The following is a 17,155-nucleotide window of genomic DNA, read 5'->3' as shown; positions in this document are numbered from 1 at the left end:
TATTCACAAACACACAGCTATGCAGGACATTCCTAGGATAATTAATTACTGGGAAGCTTTTGAATATGAACTCTGGGCTGTGTTAGATGGCATGACTGCATAGATACTACATTTCTTAACTGTACTAATACAACAGTCTGTCACATAGGAAAAAGGTCCTACCTAGTTCCAGTGCTAGCATATTTAGGAGTGAAGTATCATGATGCCTCCAATTTACTTTAAGAGGATTTCAACAAAAAGAGATAAAAGAGGGGAGGAGAAGAAGAGAAATAACAGCAAATGTGGCAAATATTTTGTATTTTTTTAAAGTGTTTTCTCCCCACTTCAGGTGGTTTTTGTTTGCTTAGAGAAAAGAGCACTCCAGCAGTGGAAAAAGGCAGAGGGAGGGAGAGAGAGAACCTCAAGCAGGCCCCATGCTCAGTGCAGGATCGAACGCAGGGCTCAATTCCACGATCCTGGCATCATGACCTGAGCCATAATCAAGAGTCCGAAGCTCAACTGACTGAGCCACTGAGGCGCCTACAAATGTGGCAAATATTAACTACTGGCGAACCTAGGGGAATAACATGAGGGTATTAATTGACTAAAATTCTTCTGATTTTTAGTAGGTTTAAAATTTTTCCAAGTACAGAGTTTGGGGAGAAAAACCCAAATCTCCAAGTTTGGAATTTGTACTTTGAATCTGAAAACGTCACGGGAAGGAGCTCCGTAATCACGGCTTGCAATAGCCAACGTGGCGCTTGGGGCAGCATAGACGCAAAGCCCGCTCACCACAAATCAGGAAAAGACATGTGAAATGAGCAGACTTCACCTCAAGAAGTTAGGGTGAAAACAGTAAACCCCACCCCACCCCAAAAGGAACAAAGAAGGGAGGAAGAAAGAATTAAGATAGGAGTAGAAACAATGAAATAGAAAAAACAGAAACATCTATAGCAACAAAAAACCAGAAGCTGGTTCTACGAAAATATTAATAAGACATCCACAGCAACACTGATACTTTTTAAGAAAAGAGAAAAAGCGGAAATGATGCTAAAAATGTAAAAGAAAACATAATTACAACCAAGGTCTTTAAGCTCTAGGAAGATTCTATTAACTTTATGTAAATAAAATTGAAAGTGGTCAACTTTTGTAATAAATGTTATCAGGATGCCTGGGTACCTCAGTCGTTTGAGTGTCCAACTGTTCTCCCTCTCCCTCTACCCCTCCCCAACTTGTGCTAAGTAAATAAATAAACTTTAAAAATAAATAAATAAAAAGGAAAGTGTAGTCCAAAGTCTTCCCTTCCCTCCCAAAAAGACACCTACCTAGATAATCCCTATTTCATATAAGCTTTTAGAGACTAGAGAGGAAACACTACCCAACTTATTTTATGAAGTCAGTATAATCCTGAAGCCAAAATCAGTCCACAATAAAAGGAGACTATAGATACAAGTTTACTATCAATTTCATTAACAAAAAATACTGAAAAGAAAAGGCTGCAGGCTGCATCACTGTTGATTCACCGGGGACACTAAACTTCAGTGACAAACTTCCCTGGTGATACCTTAAGTCCAGTTATTAACACACTTAACAGTAAGATAAAAAAAAATAAAAACAAGCTTTTCTAATTAAGACAGATACAGGGCAAAATAAAAAGGACATTAAATTAATGATTTCCCTCTCTGTGGTCTGTCCTACGACCCGGAAAAGACAAATGACTGTCTCGTCATGATCTGTTCTTCGGAAACACACCTCTGCCCTTTGGTGATCTTGTAAGTGGACGAAACCAGCAGGCCTTGAACCCTCCCTGGACCTCCAGTTTGACACAGCAGACCGAATACATCCTCCTACGCTTCTTCCTGAAGCTCCTCGAAAGTAACAGTAAAAGGAATGGGGCTGCGGGGGGAGAGGGAGTCACTCACAACAGCTAAGAGGATGGAAGAGACAATGACATTTTGAAGCTAGAAAAAAATACCTAACTGACTCAGCAGACCAAAGCAGCTGGACATTCTGCCCAAAGTGGAGGGGGTCAGGAGCAAACCGCCTCACACGAAACAACTACAGAAAGGCTCAGGGTTCAGTGACCCCAGGTACCCATGAAAGAGAGTACACGGATGCAGCTGAAAATAGGAGAACAATTTTAAAATGAGGGAATTACGTGAACGTCTAGAGAACTTCCCCACAGCTCTCCTCCACTGGAGGCTGAGATGCCGTAGCCGGGCGCGCCACCTCGACACAGGAGTTGACAGCGGTCATCGGTAATTTCAGTCCTCTAAAACGGGGGGGGGGGGACCCCACTTATTCTCAGCGAGAAAATGAAAGATATTACATAAAAGAACAGGATACTACTTTTAAAAGTTCAGAGACTAGAACAGAGGTAAGAAATAAAGTCTAACATTCGAATGAGTTCTAGAAAGTGAGAACAAAGAAGGGAAGAAAATCAAAGAATTTTAAAAATATTGTTCTAAAACGAAAGGACAGGAGTTTCTAGATTGAAAAGGCCCAGCAAGTGCACAGAACAAAAGATAAAAGCGGCCCATTCGAAGGAACATCATTGTGAAATTTCACAGACTGCGGCTGAAGAGAAAATCCTAAAAGCTTTCCAAAGAAAAAAACCAAAACCAAAACCAGATCACATAAGGTGAAACCAGAACGGTTCCAGGGCTGATATGGAAAAAAGCTCTTCAAAACTCTGAGAAAATTATTAATTACAACCCAGAATTCTATGCTATGGCAAGTACATTAATTAGAAAGATAAAACAGAGATGTTTTCAGATATGCCAGCCTCAAATAACATTAATCTTCTGTGATTTCTTTAAAGGAAGCTCTTAGAGAATGTGTGCCATTAAAACACCCCTTTGAGAGGTCAGATGTAAAAAAAAAAGTAAGGTTTCAGGGAGTTAAAAATTTCTGCTGTTAAAGCAACAGAGCAGGCATCAATTTAACACAAAATGCTCACATGAAATTTTCTATGTATGGCTAGACAATTGGTAAAAACTCATTAAGGAAGCAGAAGCATTTAACTCAGGCATTTTGCTATGAAGTTTCATTAAGACCAGCTTTCAAACTTGTATTTAGGAAACTGTTTGGTTTTATTAAGAAATGCATACACATTCCCACTCGTATACCACACCATGATAAGCTTGGGTCATTCATGGCAAAAGTGTGATTGGCCTTGTGTATCAGCAGTGGACCACTCCAGCAGCCAAGCGCGGCTACGCTCATGAAAAATTTAGTACCCCCCTTTTTTTTTTTAAGTAGTCTTCACGCCCATCAAGGAGCCCAGTGTGGGACTTGAACTCATGACCCTGAGATCCACACCTGAGCAATCCAGATCCAGACCTATCAAGAGCTGGATGCTTAACTGACTGAGCCACCCAGGGGCTTCATACAGCCTACTTTTATGAGTTCACTATTTATTTCACCTTTAAGGAGCCACATTAGAGGCTCTCTCTAAAATGAATTTTAAAAAGTTTAAAGAGTCACATTAACAAGGAAATTTGTTACATATGGAAAAGCTACACTGTATATAATACTTGCTTACTGTTTTGTAAATTGTAATAGCTACTTCTACTTATTTTCCATGAATTATTCTTCTTTTAGAGTTGCTTTAGAGTGATTGCCTAAGAAAAATTAGGCAATAAAAGATAAATGTCTTTTATTTTCACCCACAAGTTTCACGCCTGATACAAGCATCTTTCAACTGCTGATTTGGTTTTGCACCTGACTTCCATCACAACAAAATCACAAGCCTTTCATTCACTGACAGAGAATTATAATCACCTAAAAGTTCTCCAAACACCTCTCAAAATCAATGCCACTCTTCTGTTTTTATATTGGTTTTCATATTATGTTCTACCATGACCAGAATGCCTGGCCCCAAAAAACTTGGCAGAAGTTAAGCCTGCAGTGTTTGAACAACAATAAATATAAACTCATGAAAACCCAGCTTAAAACGATGCTTTTAGAATTACACTTCAAGTCTAAATTAATATGCATTATAAATACAAGAAATGTAAATAACCCAAGATAAGGCTTTTCTAAAGCAGTGACTCTTAACTAGCTTTCTTGTGTCACCTGCTTTGTATACAGTGCACACGAACACACACTCTGACGGCCTGAATCCCATGTGTTGCTTATTTTTACATCAGCCCTATATCTGTTTATGACCTCTTATCAGCAATGGAAGATTCCTACACAAATCAAGTATCTACCCAAAACCAAACTGTCTGAAACAGGAGGATTACAGATGAGGCATTAGCTTAGACTAGCAGCTAGTCTCAGAGTAAGCGAGACAAAGGGTGAGGAGTAATTTTACCAAACTCAAGAAGCCCACCCACGTTCTGCATCCTATACTCCTGCTGTAAGGAATCCAATTTGTTAACTCCCCTCTCCCATAACTTTTCCTGAACCCCTGGTGTTCTGGAGTAACAACAGTAGCTATCGCCACCTCCCCACCCCCCATTTACCCCATGCCAGAAAGAAAAAGCATATACACACCTTAAAATCTGTATTATTGATATATTCGAATACCAAAGCCGGCGTCTTTGACTGCAAGAGAGAACAGTAATGCCTTATAAGTATTCAAACAATAAACGTACTTTGCTTCTGTCATACCCATCTATCCCCAAATCCCACTTAAATGAAAAAGGGATTTACTCATCAGGGAGAGCCTTTTAAGAAAGTATCCTTTTGAGACTGTGTGTCTGGAATTTGCTTCAAAATAAATGGGGATGGTGGGTGGTGGGAAAGTGGGTGGCGGGCAGATTAAGCAAAGGTGGCCACAAGCTGAGGCACTGCTAAAGTTGAGTGAGGTGTGCAGGGTGGTCTGTTATATTATTCACTTTACTTTTGTAAATGGTTGACATATGTTTTTTTGGGGGGGCCTGGCACATCATGTGACAATTTATACTCTGCACTATTCCAGTCGGCCAACCACAAAAGGAGTGACATGTTTTCATCTTGGTTTAGCAAGCCAGATGCATTTTACAGAATTATCATACATCTTGGGAATGTATCATAGGCCTTTTCAGGATCCAAAAGGAAAATATCTATATTTGTATAATAATGTGAAATTATTGCGTTGGCTAGAGACCACTAGAGACTATCTCACTTTAAAAGCAGACAGGCTCCCAAAACACCGACGCATGACCAAGTATTTCTAAAGCACTAGAATCTTTAATGCAATGAGTACATCATATTCAATGTTTCCTTGTGTAGATACAGACTTCTCAAACGTCGGGTTTACTTAAGGTAAAATAATGCTGACTAGCAATAATAAGCTTTCAAACTGAGAGAAAAGCAGAGGCTTAAAGGTTACAGGAAGAAAGTCACCTTGGAAATCTCTATGGCCGGGAAGGTTTGCTCAAGGAAGCAGGTGAAAGTTACCTAGGAGACAGGCCACAGTACACGCACACAAGTCTTTGTCAGAACCAGCGGCCCTGGCAGCCGGAGGCGAAGGATTCCTCACTAGCCCAAGACCACCCGGTCTCTTTACTCCCATTTCCCTACAAGTTTGGGGAGGAGGGCTCCCTGTTGATTCTCATCCACTTCGATTTGTGTTACAGATTATATAAATCACACACATGCCTTAAGTAACAAATTACAAAAACAGTGAGACAAATATCACTAACTTCAGTTAAAAAAAAAAAAAAAAAAAAAAGGCAACATGAAGATGTCCCTGGTAGAATAGTAACACATACTGGCTCACGCTGCCGGCTGTTTTCAAAGATTATGGATTTCAGAGTTAGTCACTATAAAATCAATCTGAGCTGCTCAGGTTGGGAAACGTTTTTAATGCTAATTATATAGATTCTAGCAGACAACCATTCTGTCTTTTGAGGGTCCAAGAGGAAAATTTTCCTTAATGTTCTGTTTAATAATACTGGAAAATCTTGAGCAAATTACTGAACCCTGTAGCCTTTAGTTTTTTTTTTTTTTTTTGGTCTGTGCAAGTAACTCTGTGGCCAGTAATGGCCTCTGCTCCAGCCTGTTGTGAGGACTGAACGGCTTAGTACAGAAGGCTTGTCCGCACACAGCAAGCACTCACTCACTGCATGTTAGCACATCAGCTGTGTTTTTTTCTAAGTTTACTTATTTAATTGTTTTTGAGAGAGAGAGAAAGAGCAGGGGAGGGGCAGAAGCAGGCTCTGCACAGACAGCAGAGCACCTAACAGGGGGCTTGAACTCACGAACTGTGAGATCATGACCTGACCTAACCTGAGCCAAAGGCAGACGCTTAACCAACTGAGCCACAAGGAGCCCCAGTTCACTGTTTCTTTATAATGTCTTCAGCAGACAGAAGCAAAGACCTACCTCTCAAACAAAAAGCTATCCTCGGAGGACAGGAAAACAGATGAGGCAGAAGAGGTGAAGAACAGAAATGGGGTGGGAAGTAAAACATAAAAACTCTCACCATAAACACTTAGGGTTAAGTTATTCCCCAAGAGGCAAAAACAAAATTAAACAGCAGTACATCTAAAACAGCTACAAAATAAGCACATTTAACAGAAACAGTTTACTTGTATCAGCCATGTACAACGTGAGCCCCGGTGGTGGACGCTGAATTAAAGCTTAGCATGAGAAGCAGCAAGGTGCCTTCCTCAAAGGGGCTGCGGGGCTGTGATGTGTCCAGCTCTCTGGGCCGGGTGTCCCCAAGGAGACATTCAGGATTTCCTTCTTTCAACCCAGATTTTCAAATGTCACCTGACTTAGGTGAAATATAACAATGCTAATTGGTGGTAATAAGCTTTCAAAATCAGAAGAAAAGTAGGCACGTAAAGAAATTCAGCGAACATTTGTGGGCAGAATCAGGAGGAGGTAATAAACCTGGGCCAGGGAGTTTTCTATACACACACTCTCAGGTTCCCAAAAAGCGGTGGTGGCTACTTTATCATTGAGCCATCATGATTTTTTCTGTCTTTAAAATTATTCAGTAGTAAAGAAAAACACAATCATTCCCACTATGTAATGATGCTTCTCATTATTCTGACAGTCTGTTACACACACACTCTCCCCCCACCACCGCCAGCCCCCCACCATCAGGCACCTACCACAGGGTCCTTCACAGTGTCAATCAGCTTAATGATATTTGTTCCACCACGAAGGTTCTCCAGAATCTTAACCTCTCGTTTTATCTTCTTTTTCTTCACTGGCTTAAATATACAAGAATAATCAGAAGTGAGATTCCTTTTGAAGTTAATAAATAACATTTTCAAACAATGTCAGCTAATCAAGTAGATGCAGTACTACCTTGCACACTACGGTGTTGTGCAAACAAGTGCGGCTAAATCAGAAAAGAAAAAACATCAAGATAAAAATATCAAGATAAATCAGAAAAGATAAAATATCAAGATAAAAGCATTAAGAATGCTTAAGACTAAATTAAATACAGACTCATATGGCATATGTGTCAGATCTTTAAGCAGTTACATTTAGGGCACTTACAAATTTTGAACACCCATGTCATACTTTAAAAATAAAATGCTTTCTAGATAACTGCCAAATGGAACACATTATGGCTCTGAACAGCTGTATATCATGCGCTCACAAATGGAAAAACTGAAACAAAATGGTGAGACACCTGCTCTACCAATGAGTTACGTGTAATGCCGTAATGCCGTCTTCCATGAGTGAAGACCAGGTCACTGACATCAAGTTACAAACTTGTTTCCCAGCTGCTGGCTCCCATTTCCTGTTGCCACTCCCATTTCCTCAACATCTAAAATCTGAAATCAGCACAGAGCCAGTAAAACTGTCCAACAGACCCCCATCCCTAAAAAAAAGAGATGATGGATCAGCAAAGGAGGAAACTGATCTCTGATACAGGACAGATTGGAAACTTGTGCTACCTGCTGACCTTTCAATCTGCTAGACAGAAAAGTTAAAGATCTCAATTAGAAACACGAGCATTACATGTGTTATTTCTTAAAGAATTTGAAGAATTAAAGTAGTTCTGGAAACACTGACACATCACAACTAATTATGTTTTATAAAGTACTTAGAACACCGGCACACAGTAAGCACTCAATAAACGGGAGCTTTATTATTTTCACATTTTTAGTTAGAAATAAATCACAAAAGGCCCATATCATGGACTCAGCCTGGCTGAGCCATTTGTCCAAGGTCCCACAGCAAACCGTGAAGAGCTGGGGCAGGACTCAATCTGACAGCGACTCTGCAGGCCTCACTCCTGACTACTGTGCTCTCATTTCTCGAGTGTGGCTATTAGCGACAGGGAACTAAGGAAAAGGAGTATTCTATCACAGAGACACTATTATGATAGCAAAGGCAGAGACCAACGGGTTTGCGATGAAATAAGATTTTAAACGCCTGCATGTATGGGGCGGTGGAAGGGGGGAGATATATCCATATGCCAGAGAAACCGGCACCTTTTGTTGGTCACTAAGCTACAGCTTTGGACACATAACAAAAGAGGGGGATTATGAAGCTCAGAGCACCCGCATCACCTCTACCAGGGTGCCTGACAGAGAGACTGGAATCTAGCAGCATTCTTCCAAGCCAGCTGCCACAATCATGTCTGCTCCACTTTGTAGGGAGATCTGGCCACTGTGTCTGTCTCCCACTTCCACTAAGGAATCTTATTCATTCCCTCTTTCATTAGGGAGCTCAATACTTTGGGAAAATAAAGCACTCACACGTGAAGTACAACCTGATCAAAGAACAGCCAGAGAAGGACATACTACAAAATAAGTAAGCTTCAAAAACGTCAACGTCATGAAACAGACTGAACAACTGTTTTCGATTTAAAAGGTATGATGACCGAATGTAACACATGACCTGGGATTTTCTTTTGCTATAAAGAACATTATATGGACAATTGGCAAATGAGAAGAGAGGCTGTAAATTAGCTAACAGCACTGGTTTTTGATCACAGCACTGCGGGATTATATAAGAATTGCGGGGTTATATAAGAATAAAGTAAGGATCACTGAAATTTACTCTCAAGCACATAATTATATATGTATATACATAAACATACATAAATACATACACATATATTTAAGAGAGAGAAGCTTAAGAAATCTGAGTGAAAGATACATGGGAATTCTTGCAACTTTTAAGTCTGAAATTGCGTCAAATATTAAAAGAAAAATAAAACCTAGCAATTGTATTTATAAATTCAGCCAATGCTATCAGTATAGTCAATGTAAGAAAATTCTAGAGTTGTCATCCACTCCTGGAAAGCAGTTACAGACCTGTGAACTGTAATAGAGGAAAATATACACCACCGCCAGAAATCTGTATACACCAAAACCCTCCTCTCCCCCAACAGGGAATTCGTACAGCAGTAACCCATTAAATAAGTAGCCTTGATGACAAGGCCCCACATAAAGCCTTGCTTTGCTCTCCTGTTATTCAGCAGCAGGTAAAGCAGGTGCACTGTTCCCAGACAACGCAGCTGAAACTAAGGGATCTTTTCATTATGTCCTAAGGTAACTTACGGAGCAAGAAGCATTTTTAAAAAATTATTTTAATTTTATTTTAGAGAGAAAGAGTGGGGGGAGGGTCAGAGAGAGACAAAGAGAGAATCTCAAGCAGCCTCCATGCTCAGCATAGAGCCTGACGTGGGGCCCACAACCCTGGGATCATGACCTGAGCCAAAATCAAGACTCAGACACTCAAACAACTGAGCCACCTAGGCACCCTGAAGCCTATTTTGTTGCCCAACTGTCACCTGTCCAACAACTTCCTCACCTAGAGACTGGGGACAGCAGGGCAATTCTGAAGTGGCACAATGAACTCACACAGCACCTATAGTCCTGACAAAAGACTAAAAGATTATTAAAAAAAAGGAAAGTGACCAACAGCTCAGGACCCTCCCCTCCAAAGCGCGGACGTCTATTCTGTACAGGGACCAGGCTACAAGTAACTCCTTTCAGTGTCGAGCTTATTCTTCTGAACCCAGGAGATGCTCCAGAACCAACAAGCTCCCAGGGAACAAGAGTGATCATTTTAATTCTATACCCAAATTGAGAGAGAAAAAGTTAGAATTTATAAAGGAAGACCCTTGGCATCCTATGGAAAACAGATCCTGGATCTTGTAGAAATTAGAATGCTGCGGTCATGCAGCCCAGTGTCTGTACTCAGCCACCCACAGTCACACAAAGCGGAGAAAGTACATAGGCCTCCCTAACAGTCTCATCATTTCATCCTGCTAGACAAAGTCTCTCCCACTTAAGGTTCATTTATTCCAATTCAGAGACTATCTGTTTAAAAGATTCAAAATGAATCAGTTTAGCTGCTTCCCGATCCCCACACTAATTTCTTTTAAACTCAAAGTCTTGTAGATAAGAATGGCAAAAAGTTAAAAAAAAAAAAGAAATTAAAGTATTAAATCAAGTTTCAATAATAATGAATTTTGGCACACACCTAGAAAGACTGTCTAAAAGGGGGAAAAAAAAAAACCTCAATTAGAAATTTTCTGGGGTCCCTGGGAGGCTCAGTTGGTTAAGCGTTCAGCTTCAGCTCACATCATGATCTTGCAGTTCTTGGGTTCAAGCCCTGCATCGGGCTCCGTGCTGACAGCTAGCTCAGAGCCTGGAGCCTGGCTTCAGAGTCTGTATCTCCCTCTCTTTCTGACCCTTCCCTGCTCACGCTCACTCTCTCTCTCTTTCTCTCTCTCTCAAAATTAAATAAAACATAAAAAAAAAAAAAAGTAATTTTCTGTGCATGAGCCCAGAAGAAGGAAAGGAAGGGAAAGGAAGGAGGGGGGGGGGAAAACAGAAAGAGAGGATGGAAGAGAAACTTTCCCCAAGGTTTCTGCCCATATGGTGGAGAGTCCCAGCTATTTAGGAGAACCTTGTTCAGTGTAATACAAGAATCAGATATTTCTCTCTCCCTACTAACCAACTAGAGAAACTTTAGACAAAAAAAAATTTAGTGATGCGCTGCTTGGAAAGTCAAAAGTTAATAACAAAGTCAGTAATCTGTCCTATTTACTAAAGCTGATTTTTAAAGAGCCAGATCTGAGCATGAGTTCAACTACTAGCACCTGACTGTGATTCAATTTGCAAACTAATGTATACAAAGGACCTAAGAATTAGGAGCTCAATAAATCCCAGCAAATGTTAGCGGGCAAAGTTCCATTTTAATATCTAGGCACAAATGAATTAATAAATTCAAGACAGGTGAGAAGATAGCGCAGAACTTTCAAATCTGGAATTACTTTTATTCCAGTGCCACAGCGACACCTTAGATGTTAATTTCATCACCGGCAATAAACAATCACATTGAACAACAGTTGCCAGGATGCAGGACAGGGCAAGGAAGAAAGTGTGGCCCGGATGACAGCTTTTATTGTACTACCTTAGGAGCACCTCTAAAATCCACTGCAACTGACCCAAATATAAACAGCATCTGAGCAACGTTATTTGTCACAGCCGCTCTGCCCTTCGTCTTTCAAATCCCACCTTTCCAATTACATTATCAACTCCTTGAGACTGTTTATTCTCAGGATTGGTTTCCATCAATTTAAAAAAGTAAGACACACAGCAGGCCTTTTGAATCTCATCGAGACTGGTGCAGTCCTTTCTACTTCTGGTTCTGCCTTTTGAAATCATTCACGTGGCCCAAGTGAAATATTATCATCAGAGTGCCAGGCACTGTTTTAAGCACACTGAATCCACTTCTAGTAGTACCCTGAGAAGAGTACTACTGGTGCAACTTTACATGAGGACGCCGAGGCAGAGGTTCAATAACTGCTCAGGTCACAAAGCATTGGACGCAGGCAGTCTACTTCCAGGGCCACTTTCAGGAAAGAACCACTTTGGAGATTAGTAAACCACTGTTGTCCACCTACCCATCTATCCAGATCTCACTTAATTCTCCCAAGAACACTGTGATTTACACAAGAAAGGCAGATCCATTTTACAGATAGGAAAACAGAGTCAAGTGGGTGTAAATGAAGCTGGTTCTAGAACCCAAGCCCTCTGCCCTCCATTTACAGCACTTCCTAACACTGTACCACCCTGATCATGAGATGGCAGATCCTAAAATCAGGCTCTAGAAACTATCCAGAGCCATGCTCTACACATGCAAATGGGAGCTCTATAACAAGATATTCGTTCTACACACGGCTCACTCTCCAGTAAGCCCTAGTGTGTTATAGGGATAAAGCTGCTGGTCCTCAAACCTGGCAAGTCATCATGATGAGATCTGGAACCGTATGGGTTAAAAATGCATAAAAACACTGGTTATTGTGGCTTCAAACCAAGAGAGCAAAGTAGCATTTCAGCTATGCGTCAAACACCCAGCTTCACGCAAACCCGAGAACCCCTAATCTGGGTCCCTGCAGCTCTCCAGGCTACTCCATACTCTATCCAGCACGCCATCAAAGCCCAGCATTTCCTTCCAGAAGAATAACTCCCCCAAATAATGAGAAACAAATTCATTTGACTTTTAGTGAGTCTCCATCCATCCTTCCAGGGCAGTTCAATGTGGCGAGAAGTAACCAGCAAATGTCCTAACTGCTCCTCACATCGACAAGACTCCACGACGAGAACGGAGGCCCCTCGCGCTTCCACCCCAACCCCATGACCCTGAGCAAACTTCATGCTCTTTCTGGGTCTCAGTTTATCTCTGAAAAGGATTTGGGTTCTAGGGTTTCTCTTGTATTTTGTGATTCTGTTTCACTGCAAATTCAGTCCCTGACCCTATCACCCCATTAGGAACAGCACTGATTATTAGTTCACATCATTTTTAAAATTTACATTATTGCTGATTAATAATACTGTTTCAACTACTTCTATACCATGACATTGGTGGGATTCACAATCACAAGAACTTTAGATAAACCAACACCAAGGTCCTGCTTCAGGAAGATGATGTCTTGGCACATTTGCCTAACAAAGTACGTGGAGGGTGACCTCTGGAGAAAGCAGAAATAAAAGAGAAAGCCCGCACCAGCATGGAGCAGGCAGCACTTCCATGGACCCTCCACAGTGGCCCTCGCGCTAGGAAGTGACTAACAAGATGTGTCAGGGACAGTCCTCCCTTCTGTCACCACTACCTCCTCACAGCACACAAGTTTCTACAAAGACGCTAAGCACACTTCAAAAGTAAACTTGCATTATCATCATTCTTTGTTTTAATCTTGAGGATTAACCTCTGGGGAAAAATGGATTTGCCCAACTCTTTATAAAGAAGACCATCAAGAGACTGCCACTTACTCTCTAACGTGAGAATCTCCAAACGAGTACAGCACAGGTTCAAAACACTTTACGTGTTCATTTAAAAACGGTATTGCTCTTAACTTCTATTTAGGAAACAGCAGTTTTATTTTGAAGGATCCCAAGAAGGGCTGAAATCCATACCCAGGAGGTGTTCATGAAAGGCTACGAGCTATCCAAAAGGCACAAGTGCTTTTGTTTGTGTGCATACCTTCCTAAAAGGTGCTACAAATGAACTGAAAAATGGACTTTTCGGAATCAGAAGATGAAACTGTAGGCACTGAACTGGCTTTCTACCCTTCTGTGTTAACTTCCCATCCACCCTCCTCCCTTCCCTTCAAAACAATTTTCTGCCAAAAAAGATATAGCCTCCCTGTTTATTGGAGTGTTTTAAGATTTCAACCTCAGAATTTCACTTCAAGAGAGACAGTAAAAATTTTGCTCACCAACTTCTAAATTCCTCAAGCCTCTTAAGAGCTCCAATATGTTTTGATCAAAAAACTACTAAAAATCTACCGATGCAAATTAAACGGTAGAATTCCCCTGTGGTCCTTCGTCTGACCATCCCTGTATGTTGGCAAGAACTGAAGGAAGAGGTTACTGACCAACAACGAAGACAGCGCCGTCCCCAGGGAAAGTACTCTCTAGCGCACACAGTACTGTGTGTACGTTAACATCTACGTTCCTTCCTGCAGCTGAAATAGAGGGGGCCTTTTAGGAAGAGCAAGTTTTTTTCTAGATGCCTCCAAATTATGAGGTCCTCTGTTCAGGGCCTAATTTCCTACAACTAAACACCGTAACAGCAGATTATTAGCCATAATTTATCTGCACAGGGGTACACAACTTTGGCTACAGACCTTGTTCTTTTTAAAACACAGTACTTTTAATCTACTTTAATTCAGCTGTGAAGACAAGAAAACCACACTACTATCCTTTCTTACCCTGTCCTTCAGATAGAACAAAATCTGGCCAGAAATGCCATAGGGCTCTGAAAAAACGAAAGAAGCGGTGTTTGCACCAGCGGAAAAGAGGTGGTTCAGGCTGCCCCTGAAGAGAATTTGTACGGGAAAGATACAAGAAACACTTCATTAGCCAGAGCATCCCAAGTCTTATTCCTGAACACTGTAACTTATTCTGTGCTCACCATCAAGATATTACAAACCAAGGCTAAAATGGGGAGAAAAAGAAATAGGAAACTGGAGTTCTGGCTAAGGGTCATGTCAACATTGTGGTAGCAGGTTAAGTTTTCTTGTGCCTAGGTCTCTTGTCTGTAAAAATCAACTTCACCTTAGATGTTGGGTTCCCTAAACATATCCTGGGAATCTTTAGGGGAAAAACTCTCCAGCAACGGACGCTATAAAGTTCTGTAGAAGGAAGACTCACGGGCAGTGTGATTTTCTCTCGCATGAACATGCTGCCACTTTTATATTTACCTAAAGGCCATTCCTTCGAAAGACACCACAGGAAGTTACACACTTATTCTAAAAATACTACTGCATAAAAGTGTAGTCGTTTTTCTCAAATTGTTCTGCAGTCAGTTCACTCTTCCAAATACACAGCAGAGGAATATGGATAGTCCTAATTTTTTTTTTTTTTACATTTATTTATTTTTGAGAGACAGAGGGGCAGAGAGAGAAGGAGACACAGAATCAGAAGCAGGCTCCAGGCTCTGAGCTGTGAGCACAGAGCCTGATATGGGACTCGAACTCACAAACCATGAGATCATGACCTGAGCCCAGGACACTTCAACCGACTGAGCCACCCAGGCGCCCCTGGATGGTCCTAATTTCAACGTATGCCTTGCTCACTTCCTGCCAAGACTTTAAGCAGCTTTTATTAAAAACATTTATGCTCATAAAAGAAAAAAGCATATGGCCTCCCCAGGCGACTTCTCTGAAAGGGACATTTCTTTAAATATTTATACTTGTAAAGAAAGAAAGAAAAAAAAGACCATGTGACTTTTCAGGTCCAATTCATATTTGGGGAAGAGGGGAGTCAAACTCCACATCTTCAGTATCAATTCCTCACTTCTCCCCTGCAGTGCTTCTGACGGCGCAGATAACTTTCCCTATTTCTCTCTACCGCAACTCTGCTTCTTTGTCATTAGGCCCAGACGGTGCTGAGGAACAGCCGATCACTTTTCTGAAAAGTGATTTTCAGACTGAGTTAAGCCTGACTCCTCATGCTAAACAGGGACAGAGCGGCCCTAACTCTGGCCTTAGGACACAAAAACAGCCTTCCAATCCCATGTCCTTATTCACAGCTGCAAAATGGCCACATTGCACATCCTGTATATGCAAAAGTGCTTGTATTAATCATTCTTTAGTCTTTTCAGTATTTTACTACATGACAAGCACACACATTTAAATGATCTGGCAAAGAGGAAGACCCTTTACAGAACCTAAGAATTACTTTTTTTTAGTACTCTGTAAAACATTATTAAAACTATCTAACCAGTTACCTGAAAAAGAATTTAGCCAACTTTTCATTCTCATGAAAATCCTGTCTTCACCCGAGAGACGAGAAAAGGTGTCTTTATCCAACTCAGGCTACTAAACCAGACACTGAGATTGTTTTGTTACAGTCATAATTTTAGTGTGTGTATTGTGTACTCTTTTACTGCACCCAATTTCACTTTTACTATTTGATAAGCAACAATGAACCTTCGCCACACTACTGGCTCACTGTATATACCCCACCTGACAAACTTTATTGCCGAAAGAGACAAGCTTCAAACTCATCTTTGGAGCTGCTCTAATTTCCCCCAACTTTCTTTCCAGAATAATCTGAGCACCAAGGGTAACAAACTCACTGTTTAAGGAGCCCTTGGATCAATGGGATCTTCGTGAAGAAGCTTTTCCTTCTTCTGAATACCTATTTCTTTTGTAACAAGTGGAGCCCCTTTGGAATTTTCACTTTGGGAGCCCAAAATGACACTTCAGAACAAGGATGTTCCCGAACTATCATCCTTAGATTTGAAACAGGTCCACATACTTTCTTCAAAGTCGACAGGAAAATAGGTGGGAGAGTGAGTAGTGAAGGGACATGAGACAGAATAGGTGTAAAGGGCTTGCACTGCTCATTCTAGAACATGGCTGGAGTTTACATCCTGACTCGTGAACAAAAATCTTAATGCCACTCATAAGACACTCACCTTGAGAATTTTTACAACCACTCTCTCATTGTTGGTGATGTTAATGGCCTCAAATACTTCACTATATTTTCCCCGACCAAGTTTTCGAACCAGTTGGTAATCATCTTGATTACTGTGAAAGGTAAGAGTGACACATAAATGCCAAGACTTGGGATGAACCAAGCCCATGCCCACTCTACAGCCCTATCCAGCCCTTTCCATCAATCAAGCCCTGGAAGCATCCATACATCAGGACACACCTCATTCCCTAAATGAAAGTCACAACATAAACTTGGCTCCTCTCACGGCGCACAGCTCCTAACCTAATTGGTTCGTCACAACTTGGGTAGCTGAGGTAGGAAGGCATGGCTCTGGGCCAATCTAGAAGGGTGACCAAAGCATCCCTCCGAGGCTCAGAGGGTGCCCCTCTGTCCGGGCCTCCAGAGCAACTGCCTCATACTTCACACCCCAAAGGTAGCCAGCGCCTGCTTGGAGAGTGTGGATGTCTTTAAAAGGTTTCCTCCCACCCAGCCTCCTTTCAAAAAACTAAAAAGGCAGAGAATTTTAATAGCTCCAGAGGACAGCTGCTGACTGCCCACCCCAAATAGAAACCCAAAAGTGTAAGGAGAAAGGGCTGCTCCCTCATTTCCACCAGGCTCCCGTCCCTGGACCCTACACGTCTCAGTAAGAAAGCACTCCTAGGGGTATGGAGGAGAGTGGGGTGCGCAAGGGGGGGAGAATGGGGGAGAGGGAGCCGGGGACTTGTGCGGGAGGCGGCGGTGGGGGGCTCTGCCTCCCACCCCAGACCCAAGAAAGCGCCGGCCAGCGGCGGGGGAGGCAGACCGCGGGGTGG

The 17,155-nt window shown here is 41.7% G+C and overlaps 1 protein-coding gene across 1 annotated transcript in view; it reads right to left on the bottom strand.

Moving 5' to 3' along the window:
- CSNK2A2 (casein kinase 2 alpha 2) overlaps window positions 1-16,506 on the bottom strand; it is a 35,325-nt gene extending 18,819 nt beyond the window's left edge. The window contains exons 1-3 of the mRNA XM_029925003.1: window positions 16,324-16,506; window positions 7,032-7,133; window positions 4,480-4,530 (exon numbers count right to left, since the gene is read on the bottom strand). Coding sequence (XP_029780863.1) covers window positions 4,480-4,530; window positions 7,032-7,133; window positions 16,324-16,491 — 321 coding nt within the window. The 5' untranslated portion in view covers window positions 16,492-16,506. The remainder of the gene's footprint in view (window positions 1-4,479; window positions 4,531-7,031; window positions 7,134-16,323) is intronic.
- Window positions 16,507-17,155: the final 649 nt, after the last annotated feature.

This window comes from Suricata suricatta, chromosome 16 (assembly GCF_006229205.1).
Source record: "Suricata suricatta isolate VVHF042 chromosome 16, meerkat_22Aug2017_6uvM2_HiC, whole genome shotgun sequence".
Classification (NCBI taxonomy): Eukaryota; Metazoa; Chordata; class Mammalia; order Carnivora; family Herpestidae; genus Suricata; species Suricata suricatta.
The sequence above is the reverse complement of the archived record's forward strand: the minus strand, read 5'-3'. Positions and strand labels throughout refer to the sequence as shown.